General features: G+C 54.1%; 1 protein-coding gene across 1 annotated transcript; it reads left to right on the forward strand.

The window, feature by feature from the left end:
* Positions 1–2191: 2191 nt before the first annotated feature.
* CACNA1F (calcium voltage-gated channel subunit alpha1 F) lies at positions 2192–23364 on the forward strand. Its single transcript, XM_030846663.2, has 44 exons — positions 2192–2460; positions 2690–2832; positions 2934–3086; positions 3725–3921; positions 4034–4137; positions 4746–4936; positions 5356–5448; positions 5561–5654; positions 5818–5844; positions 6003–6163; positions 7048–7273; positions 8250–8457; positions 8554–8674; positions 8790–8871; positions 9852–9894; positions 10088–10139; positions 10610–10763; positions 10957–11086; positions 11557–11616; positions 11765–11871; positions 11953–12040; positions 12441–12548; positions 12644–12696; positions 13681–13827; positions 14603–14804; positions 14901–15059; positions 15879–15989; positions 16218–16301; positions 17355–17483; positions 17825–17890; positions 18147–18238; positions 18662–18821; positions 19048–19175; positions 19474–19570; positions 19757–19859; positions 20124–20225; positions 20405–20535; positions 20767–20901; positions 21168–21337; positions 21621–21746; positions 21839–21966; positions 22071–22183; positions 22583–22780; positions 23052–23364. Exons 1-44 carry the CDS (start codon positions 2192–2194, stop codon positions 23280–23282), a joined length of 5676 nt encoding a protein of 1891 aa, XP_030702523.2. The 3' UTR covers positions 23283–23364.
* The last annotated feature ends 73 nt before the right edge of the window (positions 23365–23437 follow it).

Genomic DNA, 23437 nt, shown 5'->3' on the forward strand with positions numbered 1-23437 from the left:
AGCCCCAAGCTTAATCCTAACACAAACTTTACCAACCAGAGGGCAAACCCCCGTTAGAATCCAAACCCCAACATGAATACAGACCTTACCATGAGCTCTAAAGTTACCGAAACTCAACCCCAACCCCTGGATATAAGCACTGTTAGTGAGTGGGTCTCTGACTTTCCAGAAAGAGCGCAGACCCATTTTTTTGTGTGTGTGGTACTCGGGCCTCTCACCGCTGTGGCCTCTCCCGTTGCGGAGCACAGGCTCCGGACGCACAGGCCCAGCGGCCATGGCTCACGGGCGCAGCTGCTCCGTGGCATGTGGGATCTTCCTGGACCGGGTCACAAACCCGTGTCCCCTGCATCGGCAGGCGGACTCTCAACCACTGTGCCACCAGGGAAGCCCCAGACCCATTTTTAAGTACCAGAGAGAGAGAGAGAGAGAGAGAGAGAGAGAAAGAAAGAGAATACACACTTGATGGTGGTAGTAAGTTGTGAAGGCTTAGAGTCAGAGACTGCCTGGATTTGGCTCCCAATTCAGCTACTTCATCAAATCACTTAACCTCTCTTTTTGCATCAATTTCTCCGCCTGCAAAATGGGGATAATACTATGTGCCAGACACTCTTCTGAATGCTGAACTCATTTAATCCTCACAGCGACCCTATATTGTAGGTACTCTTACTGTCATCTCATTATACAGATAAGGAAATTGAGGCTCAGAGAGGTTACATAATTTGCTCAAGGCCACACACAGCTACCAAGTGGTAGAGTCAGGATTTAAACACAGATAGCTTGTTTCCTCCAAAGCTGGGTGTCTTAACCAGGCCAACCCACTGCCCCTTGGAGACTGAAACAAGGCCATGGGACTTGGGAATGGCTTTAGCTGAAAACCCCAGTGCAAAACTCAGATCCCACCCAAACTCAAGTTAAATCCTAACCTTGATCCTAATTCAAATTCCAACTCATTCAAATATCCAGTCCTAACCCTAAATCATATCTCAAGAACACTTTACTCCCACCGGTATTTAAACCCAACCCAAACTCTACTACTCAAATTTAATCCTAAACTTGCTTCCAGCTATAAACTTAATCCTACCCCATGCCAATTCAAGCTCTACCCCCCAAATCTAACACCAAACCCTACTTCAATTAGAAACATAATCTCACCCTCACTCCCCTATAAACTCTCACTCTATCGTCAATCAATCAACTCCAATTCCAACTCTTATCCCCCAATCTTTAACTTGGGTACCCTCAACTTTCCCTAATTTTACATGCTCTTCTCTCCTTCCCTCAGACAGAGGGATAGGATCATGTAGGAGGCAGCCATGATTGCCCCAATACCCTGTTCCCCCCCCACTCGGTCTCTCCACACAGACACCACCCCAGAGCCCAGTCCAGCCAACGGGACAGGCCCTGGGCCCGAATGGGGGCTGTGCCCTGGGCCCCCAGCATCAGGTGGTGAAATCGGCGGGGCATCCAGCCTGGGGACCCCTAAGCGAAGGACTCAGCACAGTAAGCACAAGACAGTGGCAGTGGCCAGTGCCCAGCGCTCACCCCGGGCACTCTTCTGCCTCACCCTGGCAAACCCCCTGCGGCGGTCCTGCATCAGCATCGTGGAATGGAAGCATCCTGGAAGGCCAAGGGCAGGGCTCAGGGGTGAAGGTCACCAGGGTACCAAGAGTCAAGGATTAAGCCAGGGCTGGAATGGAAGAGGGCTGAGGTCACCAGGGATCAAGGATTAAGAACTGGATTCAAGGGGGAGTTGAGAAAGGTGAAGGTCACCAGGGGGATCAAGAGTCAAAGACTAAATCTCAACAAGAGTTGAGGATGGCTAAGGTTTCCAGGGGGGTCAGAGTCAAGGCCTTGGTCAGGGCAGGGGCTGGGAATGTCAGAGCTGGTCACCTTAGGGTCAAGGGTCAGCATTGGGTGGGGAGGGCCCCAAGGGAATGTGGGGCTCTGAGACCACTCTGCCTGGGTCCTTAACTGTGTCCACCTGAGGCCCTTCGACATCCTCATCCTGCTGACCATCTTTGCCAACTGCGTGGCCCTTGGGGTCTACATCCCCTTCCCAGAGGATGACTCCAACACTGCCAACCACAACCTGGTGAGGCTAGCCCCGCCCCACCCCGCCTCCAGCTAGATACAGCCCCAGTAGAGCCACACCTCAAGCCTTCCAGCCAGGCCCCGCCCCTCTCTGACCCAGATGACCCTCTCCTGCCCAGCCCCACTCTCGGTCCCCGCTACGCTCCTCTTCCCCTACCCCCTGTCAAACAAACCCCACTCCCAAATAACTTCCCGATCTCCCGCCCCCTACCCCCGGCTCCGCCCCCAGGAGCAGGTGGAGTATGTATTCTTGGTGATTTTCACTGTGGAGACCGTGCTCAAGATCGTGGCCTACGGGCTGGTGCTCCACCCCAGCGCCTACATCCGCAATGGCTGGAACCTGCTCGACTTCATCATCGTCGTGGTCGGGTGCGCCTCTGCAAGGGATACCCCCAACCCTAGCTCAACTTCCCACCGCAGGCCCGCTAAATTCGGGGCTCGGGGAAGCGACTGCTTCAGACTGCCTCCATTCGGCAGCCAGAATCAGGAATATGCATTTCCACTTACAGGGACTTGTACTTTTCCGAGGAGAAGGGAGGGGGTAAGGGGGGGTCCGAACGCCTGACCCCCGCCTCCTTGTCCTGTGTTCCCCCATCAGGCTGTTCAGCGTGCTGCTCGAGCAGGGGCCCGGACGCCCGGGGGACGCCCCGCATACCGGAGGGAAGCCGGGGGGCTTCGATGTGAAGGCGTTGCGGGCGTTTCGGGTGCTGAGGCCACTGAGGCTGGTGTCCGGGGTCCCGAGTGAGTGGCTCGTCCCCCGGGCTTGGAGGTAGCGTAGGGGAGAGCGGGAGGGGAGCTGAGCTGACCCCGCCCCTACGTTGCCCACCCCTCGCTCCCCACAGGCCTGCACATAGTGCTCAATTCCATCATGAAGGCGCTGGTGCCGCTGCTGCATATCGCACTTCTTGTGCTCTTTGTCATCATCATTTACGCCATCATCGGACTCGAGCTGTTCCTCGGACGCATGCACAAAACCTGCTACTTCCTGGGATCTGGTCAGCAAGCCCACCCCACCCCACCCCCGGGACAGGATACGCCCCCTCCATTGGCTCCTAAGCCCCACCCTGTTCTCAAGGGGACACACGCAAATTCACAACACTTCGCCCCCAAGTTCAGGCTCCGCCCCCAGATAAATAAGTCTTACCCCGCCCCTCCCATATTCAAGACTCCGCCCTCAATTCCAGACTACAACCGCCCCCCTAGCTAATTGCTCCGCCCTATCACAAGTTTCCACTCACAGGTTAAGGCCCTATCCCACACTGAAGACTCCATTCTCCAGAACTGGTCCCAAATAGTCAGGCCTTTTTCATCCACACCCAAACCCCTCTTGGCCCCACCCTTCTTTCAAGAGAGCCTCCCATATTCACAAGACTGCTCCTAGGCTCACGCCTCACTGTTACTCACAAGATTCTGCCCCAAGGTTTACATTCCCACTCCTCAGATCCCTGTGGTTGGGCTTCACAGCTTCCCAGGGGTTCAGAATTCTGACCCAACACAGTCAGAGGCTAAGGGTTGTCTTTGATTTAGAAAAATCTAGAACCCTGAGGCGAGCTTCCCAGGTAGGCGGGCGTCCAAGGTGGCAACGACTGTGGGTGGGCGTGCTTCGGGTTCCAGAGCTCCAGTCTTCCCACAGACGTAGAGGCGGAGGAGGACCCATCGCCCTGTGCGTCATCGGGATCGGGGCGTGCTTGTACGCTGAACCAGACCGAGTGCCGTGGACGCTGGGCAGGTCCCAACGGAGGCATCACCAACTTCGACAATTTCTTCTTCGCCATGCTGACAGTCTTCCAGTGCATCACCATGGAAGGCTGGACTGACGTGCTCTACTGGGTGAGGTGGACGGCGGGCACACAGTGCAGAAGCTGCACCTGCCTTTCCTCACCGAGCTCGGGCGGGAGTGTCCGCCTACCCTGAGGGATGCATGCCCCTTCTCTCTCCCTAGATGCAGGATGCCATGGGGTATGAGCTGCCCTGGGTGTATTTCGTGAGTCTTGTCATCTTTGGATCCTTCTTCGTCCTCAACCTTGTACTTGGTGTCCTGAGTGGGTGAGGAACCTAGACACCTACCCGGGCCTTCCTTCCTGCCCCTCAGCCCCTGTCCCTTTACTTTGTTCCTGGCAAACTGCTAGGCATCCTTCAAAACCCATTTAAAATACCCCTTCATTCATTCAATCAACATTGAGCATCTACTGTGTGTGAGGCACTGTTTCAGGAATGGAACACGAGACAAAAATCTCTGCCTTCCTGGATATTACATTCTGGTGGGGAGAGACAGACAATAGCAACATACACAATAAATGTGTGTGTGTACATACATACACACACATATGTGTAGTGTCTTATATGGAATATGTGCTATGGAAAGAAAGGAAGAGTTAAGATAGGAATGCCGAGATCTTGTAATTACAAATAAGGACAATCAGGACAGGCCTCCTTGAGATGGTGTTATCTGAGTAAAAGTGTGAAAGAGATTGAGCCATGTGGGTATCTGAGGAAAGAGTGTTCCAAGCAAAGGGAACAGCCAGTGCAAAGGCTCCAAAGCTAAAATGTGCTCAGCATATTCAAAGAACAGCAAGGGGGTCAGCGTGACTGGGAGGTGACGGCAAGGGGGCCAGGGTTGTTCCCCCACCTAACCCTCTATTCTCCTCCCTCAGAGAGTTCTCCAAGGAGAGGGAGAAGGCAAAAGCGCGAGGGGACTTCCAGAAGCTTCGAGAGAAGCAGCAGCTGGAGGAGGACCTGCGGGGCTACCTGGACTGGATCACACAGGCGGAGGAGCTGGACATGGAGGACCCCTCAGCTGATGGCAACTTTGGTTCTGTGGCTCAAGAGGGCCAGGCCAGCCACCGTAGGCAATCCCAACCTGGCCCATTCCCTGCTCCACGCATCCTCAGATGTAGGCTGCCCTCCTGAGATCCAGCCCCAACCCGCAGCAACTCTAGGCCCCTGGGTCTTCCCTGGAGGTCCAGTGGTTAAGACTCCGTGCTTCCACTGCAGGGAGCACGGGTTCGATCCCTGGTCGGGGAACTAAGATCCCACATGCCATGCTGCGCGGCCAAAACAAAAACAAAAACAAAAAAAAACTCTAGGCCCAGCCTCCGGTTAGGACACAGAAGCCAGACTCAGATACCCTTCCCAGACTGCACCCAGAACAAAGACTCCAAATAACACACACACACACACACACACACACACACACACACACGCACACGCGGCCCTAACCCCACCCCAGGCCGTGCTCCATCACTGTCCTCCATGTCCCCACAGGGCCGCAACTGGCAGAGCTGACCAATAGGAGACGAGGACGTCTGCACTGGTTCAGTCACTCCACCCACTCCACACACTCCACCAGCAGCCACGGTGGGGGTCCAGCAAGGTTGACAAGGGGGAGGAATGGGTAGGCAGAGGAGAAAGCCAAAGGCAGAACCCTGGGATCTTCATGTGCCGACCTCTTCTTCCACCCTGCGCACAGCCAGCCTCCCAGCCAGTGACACCGGTTCGATGGCAGAGACCCCAGGCGATGAGGAAGAGGAAGAGGGGGCTCTGGCCAGCTGTACACGCTGCCTGTGAGGGCCCCCAGCCCTTGACCCCTGACCCAGCCAGAACCCAGAACAGACCCTGACCCCAATCCTTACTTTAGCCTCCAACCTTGACCTCAGCCCCTGACCCTCGCTGCTGACTGCCGCTCAGCCCCTGACGATGCCTGCCTCCCATCCCCCTCTTTTCCAGAAACAAGATAATGAGAACCAGTGTCTGGTGAGTTGGAAAAGTTGTGTGACTGCTGGACCCCATGACTTTGTGAGCCCCACCTCCAAGCCCTCCAAGCCCCTCATGACCGCCGGGCTCCCCCACCTGAGCCCCCCAGAACAGGCTTAGGTAGGTGATCTCAGCCGGTGGGTTCCCCATCCCCACAGCCGCTGCCTCCGCCGAGCCAACCGGGGCCTTCGGGCGCGCTGCCGGCGGGCTGTGAAGTCCAATGCCTGCTACTGGGCCGTGCTGCTGCTCGTCTTCCTCAACACGCTGACCATCGCCTCGGAGCACCACGGGCAACCCATCTGGCTCACCCAGATCCAGGGTGCACCCCCCAGCCTGCCAGCCCTCTCCCCCAGCCCCCAATTCCTTCCACCCCAGAAGCTCCAATCCAGGATCTCTCGGGTGCCCCACACCCCCAGATACTGCCCTCCTACCCAAGTAAATGCAGAAACTTTAGCCTGTTCCATCCTACCTTGTAGCTTACACTTGTATAGCACTTGCTGTGTGTGTCAAGCTCTGTTCTCAGCACTTTACCTGTACTCACTCAATTTCTCTTCACTGCAACTTTAGGTGAATTAAGTACTAAGGTGCAGTAAGTGACTAATCCCAGGACTAGTGAGTGACAAACCCAGGCAGCCTGGCTCCAAAGTCCAGGCTCTTAACACCACACTGTCTGGACAAGTTAAGCCCTCTGTGCCTCAATTTCCCCATCTACAAAATGGGAATAGTATTAGTATCCACTTCAGGGGGTGGCAGGGAGGATTAAATGAGTTAAAGTGAAAAATGCTTAGAACATTGCCTGGCCCACATAAAGCTAACACTTTACAAGTGTTAGCTCTTACTATTATTCACCTTAATCTCAGCCCCCAACCTGAATACTGAGTACACTTCTAATCCCAACCCTCAAACCAGCCCCAGTCCCAACTAAACACCAGATTCTAACTCTACCATTGAATTGGAGTTTTTCTGTATTCATAGAGACTGACCGAAGCCCACACCCCAGCTCTGCCCCTCGCCCCAGCTCCAAGCCCCTCAAAACCTTGCCCACTGTGACCTACAAACTCACCTGATCCCTAGTCCTAACCACACCACCGGCCTGTGCCTGGACGGATACCAACTACCCCAGATCGCCCCATGGCCCCTACCTCCCCACATTTCACCACAAAAAACTGACTAACCCAGTCACCCCTGCCCCTCTCCCCACAGAGTATGCCAACAAAGTGTTGCTCTGTCTGTTCACGGTGGAGATGCTTCTCAAGTTGTATGGTCTGGGGCCCTCTGTCTACGTCTCCTCCTTCTTCAACCGCTTTGACTGCTTCGTGGTCTGTGGGGGCATCCTGGAGACCACCCTGGTGGAGGTGGGCGCCATGCAGCCCCTGGGCATCTCGGTGCTCCGCTGTGTGCGTCTCCTCAGGATATTTAAGGTCACCAGGTGTGTGTGTGTGTGTGTGTGTGTGTGTGTGTGTGTGTGTGTCGGGGGAGAGGACGGGGGCCCCAAACACAGCCCCAACAGCCACCACCCCAGCTCCAATGATGACTCTATCCTCATCACCATTCATTTATCAAATATCCATTGAGTGCCTACTGCATACAAGGTGCCCTTCCAGGCCCTAGGGAAACACCAGGAATCAAAGCAGACACAAGTTCCTGCCTTCCTGGAGATTAAAGTCCGCTGGGGAGGGTGTCTACTCCATTTCCATCCCCTTCCTCAGCCTCAACTTCAGCTAGAACATTATTCCCAACCCCATCTCCAAACTCAACTCCATACTCATCCCCGACCCAAACCCCATCCCCCACCCCCAACCATAACACCATCTCTAACCCCAACCACCAACCACTCATCATCCACAAGCTCATTTACAGCCCCATAACCCAAGCCCAAGCCCAAGCCCAAGCCCACCTCCAGCCTCATTCCTAGCTCCCAGCCTCATTCCCATCACTAGCCACAACCCCCACATCCCAAACTCATAACCATCAGCCTATCTCCAAACGCAAACCCATCCCCAGTCCCAGCCCCAATCTCATCCCCATCCATCCTCTCCTCTATCCCAACCCTCAGCCACAGACTTATCCCCGACTCAGTCATCTACAGCTCCAAATATTCCCCAACCCCATCCCCAGCTACAATCCCTAACCCCAGGCCCAACCTGAAACCCAGTTTTAGCTTCACCAACTTCCATATACCCTCCATACTAACCTCATCTCCCCTAATGCCAACACCAACCCCGAATACAACCCTCCCCTTACTTCTTATTCTCACCTCACCCCAACTCCAAAATCACTTCCAACAATGACACAAAAGCTCATCTTAACCCAGTCCGCTCCAGTGCATCCCAAGCTGGAGCCCTGCCCCGGCTCCTGACTCACCACTGGACATGTCAACCCTTCCCCCTCCATCTCTGCTGCAGGCACTGGGCATCTCTGAGCAATTTAGTGGCGTCCCTGCTCAATTCAATGAAATCCATTGCATCCTTGCTGCTTCTCCTCTTCCTCTTTATCATCATCTTCTCCCTGCTTGGCATGCAGCTGTTTGGGGGCAAGTTCAACTTTGACCAGACACACACCAAGCGAAGCACCTTTGACACCTTCCCCCAGGCCCTCCTCACTGTTTTTCAGGTGAGACCTGGAGATTATGGGATGGGTGGGCAAGGCGGGGGGACCCAAGGTTGGGGAAAGGGTCCCAAGAGTTTCACGGTGACCTCCCACCCCCAGATCCTGACAGGTGAGGACTGGAATGTGGTCATGTATGATGGTATCATGGCCTATGGCGGCCCCTTCTTCCCAGGGATGCTGGTATGCGTGTACTTCATCATCCTCTTCATCTGCGGCAACTGTATCCTCAGAGTCTTGGGAGGCTGGATCGTGGCAGGGCTGGGGAAGAATAATGGGGACATGGGCACTCCATAGGCAGGCTGCTTCTCCATCCTTGTAGCCTGAGCTCACCCCAGACATCCTGTTGAACGTGTTTCTTGCCATTGCTGTGGACAACCTGGCCAGTGGAGATGCAGGCACTGACAAGGACAAGGGCAGGTGAGGTCTGGCTCTGCCTCCAAGACAGTCTCTCCCTAGGATCCCTGACTGGGACCCTCCCACACACATCCCACACCACCAGAGATGCCTTGGTCACTCTGGCAATCCCCATCTGCAGATCCAACCTTCCAGTCCTCATTCACTGAACATGCATTTATTGAGCACCTACTTTTTGCCAGGCCCTGTTCTAGATGCTAAAGAGACAGCAGGGGTCAAAGAAGACAGAGTCCTTGCTTTCATGGAGCTGACATTCTAGTTGGGGAAGGCAAGCAAAACAAACAAATTAATATATAATAATATAATTTACTTAAATATATGTTAATAATATGTAATGTAGAAAAAGAAAGCAGAGTAAGAGAATAGAGAGAAATGAAGATTGCTATTTTGGTTAGGGTAATCAAGGAAGGCCTCTATGAGAAGGTGACAGCTAAAGAGAGGCCTGAATGAAGTGGGGGAGTGAGAGCCATGCAAATATCTGGGGAAAGAGCGTTCAAGGCAAGGGGACAGCAAGTGCAAAGGTCTTGAGATGATAATATTCTTAGCACATTCAAAAAACACCATGGAGGGAATTCCCTGGCAGTCTAGTGGTTAGGACTCGGCTATTTCACTGCTTTCACCCGGGGCCCCGGGTTCGATACCTGGTCTGGGAACAAGGAGAGTGGTAGGAGGTGAGCTCAAATGGGGGGAATAGAAAAGCCAGATGAAGGGCATTCTGGGCCATGGTGAGAACTTTGGGTTTTGCTCTGAGTGGTGGGAAGCCATGGGAGGGGTGTGAGCAGAGGAGGAGGAATGTATCAGATGTAGAATTTAACAGCATCCCTCCTGCTGCTGTGAGAATAGACTAAGGGGATGAGGGAGGAAGCAGGGAGGTTGTATGGGACCTGAGAAAGGTCTGTTCTGATTGCAATGACCCCCTCCCTTGGCCTTGCCTATCTGCTTCGATCCTTAACAGTCACCTCCTCCCCAATTTCCTCGCACAGGGAGAAGAACACTGAGGAAACTCCACAGGAGAATGGAGCACTGGTGAGTTAGAGGCCTGGGCACTGTCTACACCTCCCACTACCACCAATATCTGTCTATGCGTGTGTGTCTTTATCCTGCATCCTCTGCCTATTCATTCCTTCTTTATTGTGTCCCTCCCATGCCTCCCCTGTGTCCATCCCCCCATCATCGATGCCTACCCCATCATCAATGACCCCCATCTTCCCGTCCCCAGGTGCCTGGTGGGGAGAATGAGGAAGAGGAAGGTGCAAAAAATGAAGGAGCAGGCAAGTGGGAAAGACCAGGTGGAAGAGGTATGGGACCTTGGGGCAGCACCCAGGTGGAGCTCGTGACCCCTGAGACCCTCCTCTCTGGAGAGCAGCCTTCTCCAACATCATCTTAAAAATAATGGGCTTGGTGTGTGGCCAGGAACATTTGAGACGCTGAGATTAGAGAAGAGAAACAGACGTTTTGTTTTACTGCAGAACTTCTCAGAGCCTTTATTATAAATAGTATGTATATGACTGAAGATGGTAATGTGCGTTCAACACACATTTACTGAGCCCCTCCTGTGTCCCATGCACTGTTCTAAGTGCTGAGGACACAACAGTGAACAAAACAGTCTGAAATCCCTTCTCTGAGGAGCTGACACTCTAGCAGGGAGATGAGAATTGACCACATGACAAGCACTGTTCTAGGTGCTTTACATACATTTTCTCAACTAATTCTCTCTCCTTTGATCTTCTTCTGCTGCCAGGCATGGAGGAAGAGGAGGAGGAGGAGGAGGAGGAAGAGGAGGAGGAGGAAGGGGGTGCAGGGCATGTGGAACTCCTACAGGAAGTTGTACCCAAGGAGAAGGTGGTACCCATCCCTGAGGGCAGCGCCTTCTTCTGCCTCAGCCAAACCAACCCGTGAGTGCTGCGAGTGTACAGGGAGTTGGGGCAGGAGGGGCTGGGGCAGAGGGAGGACCAGGGAGCAGCCAAGACTCGGGGGGGGGGGGGCGTGCACGGCCTTATGCAACAGGGCCCATGCTGTGTCTCTCGGGCTCCCCCAATCAACTCTGCGGTCCTGTGTTCTGACCATGGACCATTCCCCACTCCCCAGGCTGAGGAAGGCCTGCCACACCCTCATCCACCATCACGTCTTCACCAATCTTATCCTGGTGTTCATCATCCTCAGCAGTGTGTCCCTGGCAGCTGAGGACCCCATCCGAGCCCACTCCTTCCGCAACCACGTGAGCCTTGGGCTGGGGACTCAGGGGACACTCCCAAGGGTGTCCTACTGGGCACAAGCTGGGACCAGGGTGGAGGCAAGGAGAAGACCCCTAGCTGGGCAGAGAGAGAGGAGCAATAATGGCAGCTGCAGCAGTGCCAGCCTTTATTATGAGTGCAACACACTTGGGGAAGCACCAGGGAGGTGATCAGTGTTTGGCAGAGGAGGGAGCTGTGCTCAGAGGTTGAGCAGACCAAGGGCGCCCATGTAGCTGAGTAGAGGCAGAGGAACCCAAATCTGAACCCTTGTCTTTCTGGTGGCCAAGGCTTTTGCCTTGTAGAAAAGTCCTTGATGATGATGATGATGGGAGAGAGAGAGAGAGGGAGGGGAGGAGAGAGGGAGGGAGGGACAGCAAAACTTACTGAGAGATACACACAGCTAGGATCCCCCTCAGCCATGACTCGGTGGCTCCCCCTCTTTCTTGCCCCGCAGATTCTGGGGTACTTCGATTATGCCTTCACCTCCATTTTCACTGTGGAGATTCTACTAAAGGTGACTAATGGACCCCCCATCATACCCCCAGTTACCCCAACCTACTCCCCATCCATCTCTGCAGCCCATCTCTCCTGCTTCCATCCCCAACTCCCCTCTCTTCCCCGGATCTGGGGTCTAACTATCCTGATGGCCCCCTACTCCCCAGATGACAGTGTTTGGGGCTTTCCTGCACCGTGGCTCCTTCTGCCGTAGCTGGTTCAATCTGTTGGATCTGCTGGTGGTCAGCGTGTCCCTCATCTCCTTTGGCATCCAGTGAGTGACACCTGCCTACCCCATTCCTCCAAGAGCCAAGGCCAGGCCTGGGCCATGGCCTGAGGACTGCCCCCTCCTCAGCTCCAGTGCCATCTCGGTGGTGAAGATTCTTCGAGTACTCCGAGTACTACGGCCCCTCCGAGCCATCAACAGGGCCAAAGGACTCAAGGTAATCCCATCCCACCCAAATCCATGGGACCCAGACCCTGCCCCGCCCCTGGGGCCAGGATCACTGATCCGACTGACCATTTGCAGTGATGCATGACCACATAGCCTGGCCACAATGTGTAACCACACGGCCCTGACCACTGGCCATGTGGTCTCATCCATGTTCCTTACAAGTGACCATCCATTCCTTACCAAAGGCCACGTTTCTGTGATCCAAGTTCCTGACATGTGGCCACATACCCCTGTCTGGCAAACACATTTCCCGTTGGTACCCACACATCCTTCACCCAAGACCACATGTTCCTGACCCAAGTCCCTGAGCTCCATCCATGCCCAGAGTCCTTGCCCTGTGGCCACCGTGGCCTGCGGTGTCCATGAGCCATATCTGTGGGGGTCTGCAGCACGTGGTGCAGTGTGTGTTCGTGGCCATCCGGACCATCGGGAATATCATGATTGTGACCACGCTCCTGCAATTCATGTTCGCCTGCATTGGCGTGCAGCTCTTCAAGGTGGGAGGAAACACTGGAGGGAGGCCCAGGCATGAATCAAGGCACGGGGCCGGGGGATGAAGGGTGAATCTGCTTGACAAATATCCTCTCTGCAGGGGAAATTCTACAGTTGCACTGATGAGGCCAAACACACACCCCAAGAATGCAAGTGAGTGCCTGAAACCCTGCCCTCCATGGAGCCCAGGACCCTCCTAAAGTCCAAAGAGGCCCCTAGATCTCACTCAGGCCTCTAAAACCCCTAGATCTTCCTCCAAAGAACTGCAGAGACCCCCCAGATTTTATCAAGGCCCCCAAGACCCCAGAATTCCTCAAGACCCAAAGATACATCCCGAGAATTCTCCCAAGAACGGCAAAAGCCCTCAGACATCACCAGTCCTTAAGAGGCCCCCCCAATAACCGCCCAAAACCCCTCTCCACATTCCCCAGAATTACCTACATTCCACTCCAGAATCCCAACCATCCCCAAACACCCGACCCCCACCACCAAGTCCCCAGCTTCCGTCTTGAGACTCCTACAGAGGGTAATAGTTCGCTGAAATGGTTCGCTGAACCATTCTTGGTTCAAATTCGTCTCATGAGACTTGGTTACATTCCTTAACCTTGATGAGTCCCATTTTCCTCAACTGAAAAATGGGGATAAAAAGAGTGTGGATTTCACAAGGTTGTTGTGAGGAGCAAATGAGTTACTACAAAGAGAGTGTACTACAATGTAAAGTTAGTACATGTAAAGCCTAGCACAGTGCCTGGCATATACTTAGTGCTGATAAATGTTGGCTGTTATTTGTATTGCTTTTTCCTGGATGGCAATGATGGTGATAATAATGTTGCTGACAGCTAACGTATACGGCCCCAACAATATGCCAGACACTGTTCTCATTGATTAACAAAATTAATCCTTGTAACAAGCCAGGAAATACGTTCTGTCATTATCCTTATGTCATAAATGGGGAAAACTGAAGCACAGAGGTTAAATGCCCAAGGTCACCCAGCCAGTAAATGGAAGGGCAGGATTGGAACCCAGGCTATCCAGCTCCACCACTATGCCCTGCTGCCTCCGTACTGGAGACACCAGTCCCCATTCCACAGCTCCCTACCCCTCCTCACCCACCCAGCATGTCTGCAACATCCACAGGGGCTCCTTCCTGGTCTACCCCGATGGAGATGTGTCAAGGCCCCTGGTCCGGGAGCGGCTCTGGGTCAACAGTGATTTCAACTTTGACAATGTCCTTTCAGCCATGATGGCCCTGTTCACTGTCTCCACCTTCGAAGGCTGGCCTGCGTGAGGGGCAGGGCCCCAGGGATGGGCAGGGGACTGGGCAAGAGTCTTTAGGGGATTGGCTTTGGATATCCTGGGGATGGGTGGAAGGGTAACTTGGGATGTGAAGAAGGTCTCTGGAGAGTGGATAGGGTTTTCTGGGGACTGGTGGGTGTATCAGATGACTAGGTGGGGATCTCCCAGAAGTTGGCCGGGGGTGCTTAGGGGACCTGGGTGAGGGGACCTCCAAGAATTGGGTTAGAGAGGTCTCTGAGGCACTAGGTGGAAGTCTAGAGAGGACTGCGTGGGATTTAGTGGGGGTACCAGGTATAGGTCTGGGGGGACTGGGTGGAGGTCTTGGAGGAGATGGAGCTGGAGATTCAGGGGTTTCCAGATAGCTGCACAAGTCTTTGGGAGTACTAGGTGGGGGGGCGAGGGAGCAAGGAATTCAAGTTGATAGGACAGGGGACTTAGAGATCTTTGGGGGCTTGTTGGGGAGTTCTGGGGATCTGCATGGGGATCCTCAGATGGCTGGAGGAGAACTGGGAGTCTGTGGGAACTTAAGGGATTTGGGGGTCTTGGAGGGCCTGCATGGGGATTCTCAGGAAGGTTGGATGGGGATCTCTAGATCTCTGGAGGGCTGGGCTTTGGGAGTCTTTGAGGGCCGGGTGTGTAGGTCTCAGATATTTAGGTCAGGGGATTTGGGGATCTTTGGGGATATTCTGGGGTGCCTAAGGTGTCTGGGGACAGGTCTGAGGTGTCTGGGATATCCCTTTACTTGCCTCCACTGGCTCCCCAGGCTGCTATATAAGGCCATCGATGCAAACGCAGAGAACAAGGGCCCCATCTATAATTACCACGTGGAGATCTCAGTGTTCTTCATTGTCTACATCATCATCATTGCATTCTTCATGATGAACATCTTTGTGGGCTTCGTCATCATCACCTTCCGTGCCCAGGGCGAGCAGGAGTACCAAGACTGTGAGCTGGACAAGAACCAGGTGACCTCCGACCCCTGATCCACCAACCCCCCACCCCCACCCCAGTTCCTTGCCTCGGGACCCCACTGCTCACTCATGCCTTGCACCTATATGCAGCGCCAGTGTGTGGAGTATGCCCTCAAGGCCCAGCCACTCCGCCGCTATATCCCCAAGAACCCGAATCAGTATCGGGTGTGGGCCACTGTGAACTCTGCTGCCTTCGAGTATCTCATGTTCCTGCTCATCCTGCTCAACACGGTTGCTCTAGCCATGCAGGTCTGAGCTCCCCACCCTGATCCCGCCAGACACCTGACCCTATTCTGTCTGCACAAATCCTTGAGAACTGTCAGGAATGCTTTAGGCTGCAAGTAACAAAATCCCCAACTGACAGAGACTTAAGCTTTAAAGATATGTGCCACATATATTCAAATCAAAGGCCGATAATCATAAGTTGTATCCTGATTTCAGAGATGTGAGAATGTGGGAAAAATGGCAGATGGCAAATGTAAGTTGTCATTGACTGTGAAATGCACCCCAATTTCAGAGATTCTAAACTGTGAAAAGATGTGTATCCTTGGAGTCAATGAATTATGATAGTTACCTCACATAGCAAGCAGTGCAGAGGTAGGCTGTTTGCTCATTGCTCATCAGGGACCCAGGCTCTGTCTTTCTGCTCCACTATTCTTAGTAAGTTGGCGTTCATTCTCATGATTGTTGCTTCATGGTCACAAGTTGGCTGCCACAGTTCCAGATATCAGAACCACACTCAGAGAAGGAAAAAGCAAGGAAGCTTGCACCAAGGGACTCTCCTCACTCGACCCTTTTATTGGAAATCAAAAATATTTTTCACAGAAGCTACCCAAGCAGCAGCAAGCTTATGTTTCTGTCAGAACTAGCTGCAAGGAAAGCTAGGAAATCAAGGGCTGGGCTTTCCAATATCCATAATGAGAGGCGGACAGTGTGAGAGGTTTGGCCAACCCATAGTGCTACCACATCCCCAGACTTACCTCAGTCCAAGACAGAGAATATTTGGTTGGGGTGTGGGGGGGAATCTCTGCCTCAGGCTATGTCCCCACATCTGATTTTCTCCCCCAGCACTATGAGCAGACTGCTCCCTTCAACTATGTTATGGACATCCTCAACATGGTTTTCACTGGCCTCTTCACTGTTGAGATGGTGCTCAAAATCATCGCCTTCAAACCCAAGGTACCCCCAAGGCCTAGACCCATTCCTTAGGGTGGAACTCACTGCATAGCTCTCAGGGGGGCAGCAACCAGGGAGTCATGAGACTAGGGAGGAAGAGGGATCTAGATGCAGCCTTATCATGTGATCCAGCCTACACCCTGCCTCCCCAATGCCCCCAACCACTACTAGCCCCATACCCTAGCTTGATAGCTCTGAGAAGACAGGGCACTGCTTTCCTCCTGTCTACAGCATTACTTTACCGATGCCTGGAACACGTTTGATGCTCTTATTGTGGTGGGCAGCGTAGTGGACATTGCCGTCACTGAAGTCAACGTGAGGACTGGCTCTCCACTAACCCACTCACCCCCTGCCAACCTTCCCTCACCTCAACCCCAGGGCTTTCTTTCACATGGGGAGGTGGTTCCCACTCACATCCACCCCACTCCTGGAGACTCAGAGCTCCTCCCTCTAGCTCTATCTCTTGAGTCCCTATTGGGTTCAGCCAAAGCCCCCTTCTACCAGCTCCCGCTCATTCATTTGCAAGCTATCCGCTGGCTCCAGCATCTCCTAAAATGACTCTCCTGTTATTTCTATTATTTTCTTCATTGCCTCATTGCCCCCTCCATTGGTCCCATCATCTCCACCAACTCCTGCTTTGACTCCATCATCTCCTCTGATTCCTTCATTGGCTCCATTTCCTCCACCGATACCATCGTCTCTGACACTGGGTCTTTCACGGTTCTGTCATCACCACTGACTGCACGGTTGGCTCCATCATCTCTTTCACTGGGTACTACATGGTCCTCCATTGACAATGCTGCTGAGTCCATATCTCCATCACTGGCTTCTCCATTGGATCCTCCATCGGTTCTCTCATCTCCATGAAACCACCGGCTTCATCATTTCCTCCATTGGCTCCAATATCTCTCCTCCACCATCTCCTGTGCCCTCTCCTCTACCTTTCACCCTCATTACCAACTTTTCCTTCAACCATCCTGATCCATTACCACATAACCTTCCTTATCATCCCTTGGATAATAACTCTACCATCCATTATCCCCCGTATCTCCTCCATCATTTCTCTCCTGTTCATTGGCCCTGTGATCTCATCATCTCCTCCATCACCTCTGTTTTGGCAATATCTCCGCGCAGAATGGTGGCCATCTTGGCGAGGTAGCCCCCCACCCCACCTCACAACAGGGACTCTCTGCCTCTCTCTTCACCAACCCTCCTTTCCTTTCTTCCCAAAAGTCCTTAGAAATGCTCCCTGACCACCCTGGGGCCTGGGTTCTGAGGGATTTGGAGGCTGGGAGGGCCAAAGCATGAGACAGGGAGGTGGCTGGGGCAAATGTGGACTGAGCATACCCACCACACGCCCAACCCCAGAGCTCTGAAGACAGTTCCCGCATTTCGATCACTTTCTTTCGCCTCTTCCGAGTCATGCGGCTGGTCAAGCTTCTCAGTAAGGGTGAAGGGATTCGCACATTACTCTGGACATTCATCAAGTCCTTCCAGGTAACTCCCCCACTCCTTTGTTCACCCCTCATCCCCACTTCACACCCTCAGCTTGTCCTTTTACTGCCCCCAGAACTACACCTTCCAGCATGCCATACCCATGTGCAGCTTACCATTTCCAGTTTTCTCTCTTTTGTGGGCTCTCAATTCCCAACACGTCTTGGCCTCACTGACCTTACTCTATTGTATTTAATACTGTGTCCGTATTTGGGAGACCCTGGCAGTCATGGGCACTTTGGGGATGGACCACATCTCTCAGCAGGCCCCGGCTTGAGTGCATTCTGGGGCTTAACAGTTCTCTGCCTGGACCTGAGTATCTATCCTCCTCTCCACCCCCATAGGCCTTGCCCTATGTGGCTCTTCTCATCGCAATGATATTCTTCATTTACGCAGTCATTGGGATGCAGGCAAGTGAGAACCCTGGGGAGCATCCCTCAGGCACTCCTCTGTTGAGGGGGGTTAGATAGGAATGAGCCCAAAGTGGGGGTAGAAAGACAGACAAGCTGCACCACCCTGAGTCAGTCCATACACCTGTGAAATGGGATCAGCAGTGCCTGCTTGTCAGGGTTATAAGGATCCTTTGGGTATTAGGTGTTGTGAAATGGATGGGAACCTGTAGGGGCACGGAGTCACCCCTCTGACACAGCCCCTGTATGCCCACAGATTTTCGGCAAGGTGGCTCTTCAGGATGGCACACAGATCAACCGAAACAACAACTTCCAGACCTTTCCACAGGCTGTGCTGCTTTTGTTCAGGTGACACACACACCCTCTCCCCTGCTGCTTTGATCTCCAGCATGCTTTTGGGTACCCACACATCCTCTCTGGGCCCCAGACTGCCTGAGCTATGGAAGTAACAGGGCAGCATGGGGCTCCATATTGCCTGAGACCTTTCCTGGCTGTGTTCTAAAGAATCTTTTAGAATATTCTAGCCTCAGCCATCCTTTTTCTGGCTGCAAGACGTGTACCTTTCATAGGCCTCAGCACCCCCTCTGTAAAATGCAAACATGATCGTCATCAACATGGCCACACCAGCTTTTAAAATATTGAAACGCTGTTTTTACCAGATGTAGCCCCTGGTAAGAAATAGGTCATATCCTCACCCCTCTGGCCCCCACAGCGGCCCTTGTCATGACTTCATAGCCTCCCCCCAAGATGGCACCACTGTGTGACCCGCAGGTGTGCTACTGGTGAGGCATGGCAGGAGATAATGCTTGCCAGCCTTCCTGGGAGCCGGTGTGACCCTGAGTCTGACTTCAGCCCTGGTGAGGAGTTTAGCTGTGGTAGCAATTTTGCCATAGCCTATTTTATCAGCTTCTTCATGCTCTGTGCATTCCTGGTAAGGACCAATCCCCACAACCACCACTACTGCCCCGGGGGCTGGTCCTGATGGGGATGAGGTGGGGAGCCCAGATCTTCAGAGAGGGTGAAAGGGCTGGCCTGACGACAAGATTAACCCGGGGACTCATGACCCAGTGACCATAGAAGCTTACCTCCGCCTCCCACCAAACCCCCCATACTCTTCTCTGCCCTTCACCTAACCTCTCCTACTCACTGGCCCACAGATCATAAATCTCTTTGTGGCTGTGATCATGGACAACTTTGATTATCTAACCAGAGATTGGTCCATCCTGGGCCCCCATCACCTCGATGAATTCAAGAGGATCTGGTCTGAATATGACCCTGGGGCCAAGTATGCCCTCTGACCCCATACCTGGGATACCAGAGGACAGTGCACTGCCTCACAGTCCTCCAACTCTGGAACCTCTGACCTATGCTTCCCATTACCCAGGCAGTAGATGCCCCAAGGTTCCCACTGCCCCTGTCCTCTGCCTTTTCCCCTCCCCCACTGACTGCCCTCCAGTTCTTCCCTGGCAGACTATGGGGTGTTGGTGGGGCGAGGGAGTGATGAGCTGGTAGGGCCTTGAGTAAGGACCAGAGGGGGTGTCTCCAACCCAGTAGTGCCTCTCTTCTACCCCCACCTTCCCCAGAGGCCGCATCAAGCACCTGGATGTGGTTGCCCTGCTGAGACGCATCCAGCCACCCCTGGGATTCGGGAAGCTGTGCCCACACCGAGTGGCCTGCAAGGTCTGTGCACCTGCCCACCACTGCCTCTGAGAGGACTGTCACCACACAGCAGGGGTGGGCAGGGACCCTGCCTTGGGTGGGGAGGGGGTGTTTGGTGGCATCCTCAAAGGTTTCTGCCCTTGGGCATCACATGCCTGCATCCCTGGCATTTGCCCAAAATGGGTTCCATGTCCCTGGTGTGCACAGAGACTTGTGGCGATGAACATGCCTCTCAACTCAGATGGGACAGTGACATTCAATGCCACACTCTTTGCCCTCGTTCGGACATCCCTGAAGATTAAGACAGAAGGTGTGTGGGGAGGAGGGGGAGGGGCAGGAATGGGAGGGTCCCTGGGGAAGGTGCAAGGAGCAAACTAATTGAGAGATGGGCCCCACTCTTAGCTCTGAACCTCAAAATAGGTGACTTTGCCTTCTCCAGTCTTGTTTTCCCACCTGTCCAACGGGGGCGGTGTTTGGCTGCGGTAGAAGTTTGTGACGCGCCCTCCAACAGTGAAGGAGTGGCTGTGAAAGCCTCTTCCTATTGGCTCATGCCCCACATCCTCTCCCCATGCAGGGAACCTGGAGCAAGCCAATCAGGAGCTGCGGATTGTCATCAAAAAGATCTGGAAGCGGATGAAGCAGAAGCTGCTAGATGAGGTCATCCCCCCAGCTGACGGTGAGCTAGCTCCACCCCAATTCCTTAAGCCTGCCTCTGAATGTCAACGATTGCTCACCACCACCAAACCATCACTGGCTGGAGAGGGAGGGGTGCAGGGGGAGAGTCCAAGCTTTGATGTGGGGGTGTGGGGAGCAGAGGACTCCTGTGTGACCTTGCCTCCTCTCCCTTGCTTCCAGAGGAAGAAGTTACCGTGGGCAAATTCTACGCCACATTTCTGATCCAGGACTATTTCCGCAAATTCCGGCGGAGGAAAGAAAAGGGGCTACTAGGGGCCGAGGCCCCCCCAAGCACCTCCTCTGCCCTTCAGGTCTTGGGAGCAGGGCCTGAGCTGGGGTGGGGGGTATGTGGGAGCTCTGTGGCTGAGGCTGACTGCCTTCTTGATCTCATGGAACCCATGTCACAGATGAGGAAACTGACCCAGGACCCACAGAAGGTCAGGGGTGACTGTGGGGCTCCTTCCCCCACCCCACACTCCTGCTCACGGACAGGGAAGTTTAGACCCTGAGCTACCCACTTCCCTGTTTGCCCACCCCCACAGGCTGGTCTGAGGAGCCTGCAAGACTTGGGTCCTGAGATGCGGCAGGCCCTCACCTGTGACACAGATGAGGAGGAGGAGGAAGAGGGGCAGGAGGGAGAGGAGGAGGAAGATGAGAAGGAACCGGAAACGTACAAAGTAAGGACAATAAGCTTTCACTCCCCCAGGAACTCTTGATTGTAAAATACTCCCTCAACCCCCCGAGTGATTTCCATACTGCGTCTGGGAGGAAGTCCCCCAGAGAAGACCCCCTGCAATAGACAAATGTTTTTTTGGTACCTACCACCCACTGTTGGAGGGCAAGAGCCAGATTTGGCCCCTGGGGAGCTCACTGGAGACACACTATTTGACCAAGTGACTTAGTTATAACCTGGATGCAATGCTCAATCCTGTGATTTCCACAGGCCCCAGTGGGCTCCCAGCCCCCATCTCGCCGGAGCTCTGTGATTTCTGTGTCTCTGCCTGCCTGGGACAAACCACCAGATTCACTTTCCCTTGGGCCCAGTGACGACGATGGGGGTGCTCCCAACTCCAGACAGTCCAGTGTGCCCCAGGCTGGGTCCCACGCCCACAGGTATGGCCAAAGGTCTGCAGGAAGATTGTGAGGGAAGGCAGGGACTAGCCACTTTATGGGGGTACTTCAGGGGGCAGAGGGTTTTTCCAGTGAGACAAACATCTATTAAAAGAAAGCCCATGTCTCCTTTAAAGCGATGACAGGTTAATTTTATGTTATGTGAATTTTCCCAGTTAAAAATGTCTAGTGTTTCTGTAGAAGGTAGGACATGAAATGAGAAGGGACCGGGCCCAGGGCCACACTGGGGGTATCTGGTCTGCCTAACTTGCCTCACTTTCCCCAGGAGAAGCTCTGGGGTTCTCATTTTCACCATTCCGGAAGAAGGAAGTTCTCAGTCCAAGGCAACCAAAGGGCAAGAGAAGCAGGATGAACAAGAGGAAGTCCCCAGCCAGCACTCTGGCCACGACACGTAGGATGAGCCCATGAGCCACGTGCGAGAGGGACAGCACCCCATCGCGCATGCCCAGGCTTGAGCTCACCCCAGCCCTCCCTCCCAAACAGGCTCTCCTACCTAGATGAGCAGGCAGGGACTCCCCCACGCCCCATCCTTTTGCCACCTCACAGACCCCAGAGATACGTGGATGGCCACCAAGCACCACGCCGCCGTCTGCTGCCCCCAACACCTGCAGGTGAGAGTGGACATGGGTCCTGGGGGGCCCCATGGGCCATAAGGGCAGAGGGCTGGGGAGGCATTGACATTCCTCTTTGCCCCTGGTACCCCCTACACCCCCAGGCCGGAAGCCTTCCTTCACCATCCAGTGTCTGCGGCGCCAGGGCAGTTGTGAAGATTTACCCATCCCAGGCACCTATCATCGTGGGCGCAACTCAGGGCCCAGCAGGGCACAGGTGAGGTGGGGAGGGGGGCTGAGGCCCGGAGGGGTGGGGGGCAGCCTAGGCTGAATTTGTCAAACACACTACATATCGGGCCCTTCTGAAGAAGGGGGCACATGTGAATTCACACAGTCCTCACTGTGCCTGTGAGGTGGGTACTGTTACTAGCCCCAGTGTACAGATGAGGAAACTGAGGCCCAGAGAGGCTTACTCAAGATCTCACAGTTAGTAAGTGGCAAAGCTGAGATTTAAACCCTGGACTTCTATGCTCTGAAATAAACCCAAGGCTGATGTATACCCATTCAATTTGACTCCAGTTGTGTTTGGGGGGTAAGAGGTAGGCACAGGAGTGATTCCTAGATCCTCATGCCCTACCCATCAACCACTATGCTCCTGATGTTTATTCTGGTCCAGGGTTCCTGGGCAACCCCTCCTCAGCGGGGCCGGCTCCTATACGCCCCACTGTTGTTGGTGGAGGAGGGTGCAGCAGGGGACGGATACCTCGGCAAATCCAGCAGTCCACTGCGCACCTTCACCTGTCTGCACGTGCCTGGAACCCACTCAGACCCCACCTATGGCAAAAGGGGCAGTGCTGACAGCCTGGTGGAGGCTGTGAGTCCAGAAGGGGAGGGGGCCGGAGGGATGGGAGAGAAGGGGAGAAGGTGGGAGCTTGGGAAGGAGGGTCCCCAGTCTCTGTGTTGTGTATGTAGCTATCCCTTTGCTCTGTGACTTCTGCTCAGCAAGATGTGTGCCCCACTGTCCCCCACTGACTTCCCTGCGTGCCCTCACGGGTTCATCACTCTTCCACACCAACCCCTCTGTGCACACTGCTCCGACTCCATGCTGTGCCCTCTGTCAACACTGATCCCATCTGTGCCCCCAGGTGCTCATCTCCGAGGGCCTGGGCCTGTTTGCCCGAGACCCGCGCTTCGTGGCCCTGGCCAAGCGGGAGATTGCAGATGCATGTCGCCTGACACTGGACGAGATGGACAGTGCCGCCAGTGACCTGCTGGCACAGGGGACCAGCTCACTTTATAGTGACGAGGAGTCCATCCTCTCCCGCTTTGATGAGGAGGACCTGGGAGACGAGATGGCCTGCGTCCATGCCCTCTGAATTCCCATCCCTCCCCCACTGCTCAATAAACCTCCTGCCCTCCCTTCCTCAGAAGGAGACCGGCATGGACCACACCCCTGGATTTTGGTGTCTTTGCACTGGAGGCCTGGGGCTGCCCAGCGGTCCTCATCTATCCATCCCCTGTTTCAGCCCTG

This window comes from Globicephala melas, chromosome X, assembly GCF_963455315.2.
Source record: "Globicephala melas chromosome X, mGloMel1.2, whole genome shotgun sequence".
In the NCBI taxonomy this organism is placed as follows: Eukaryota; Metazoa; Chordata; class Mammalia; order Artiodactyla; family Delphinidae; genus Globicephala; species Globicephala melas.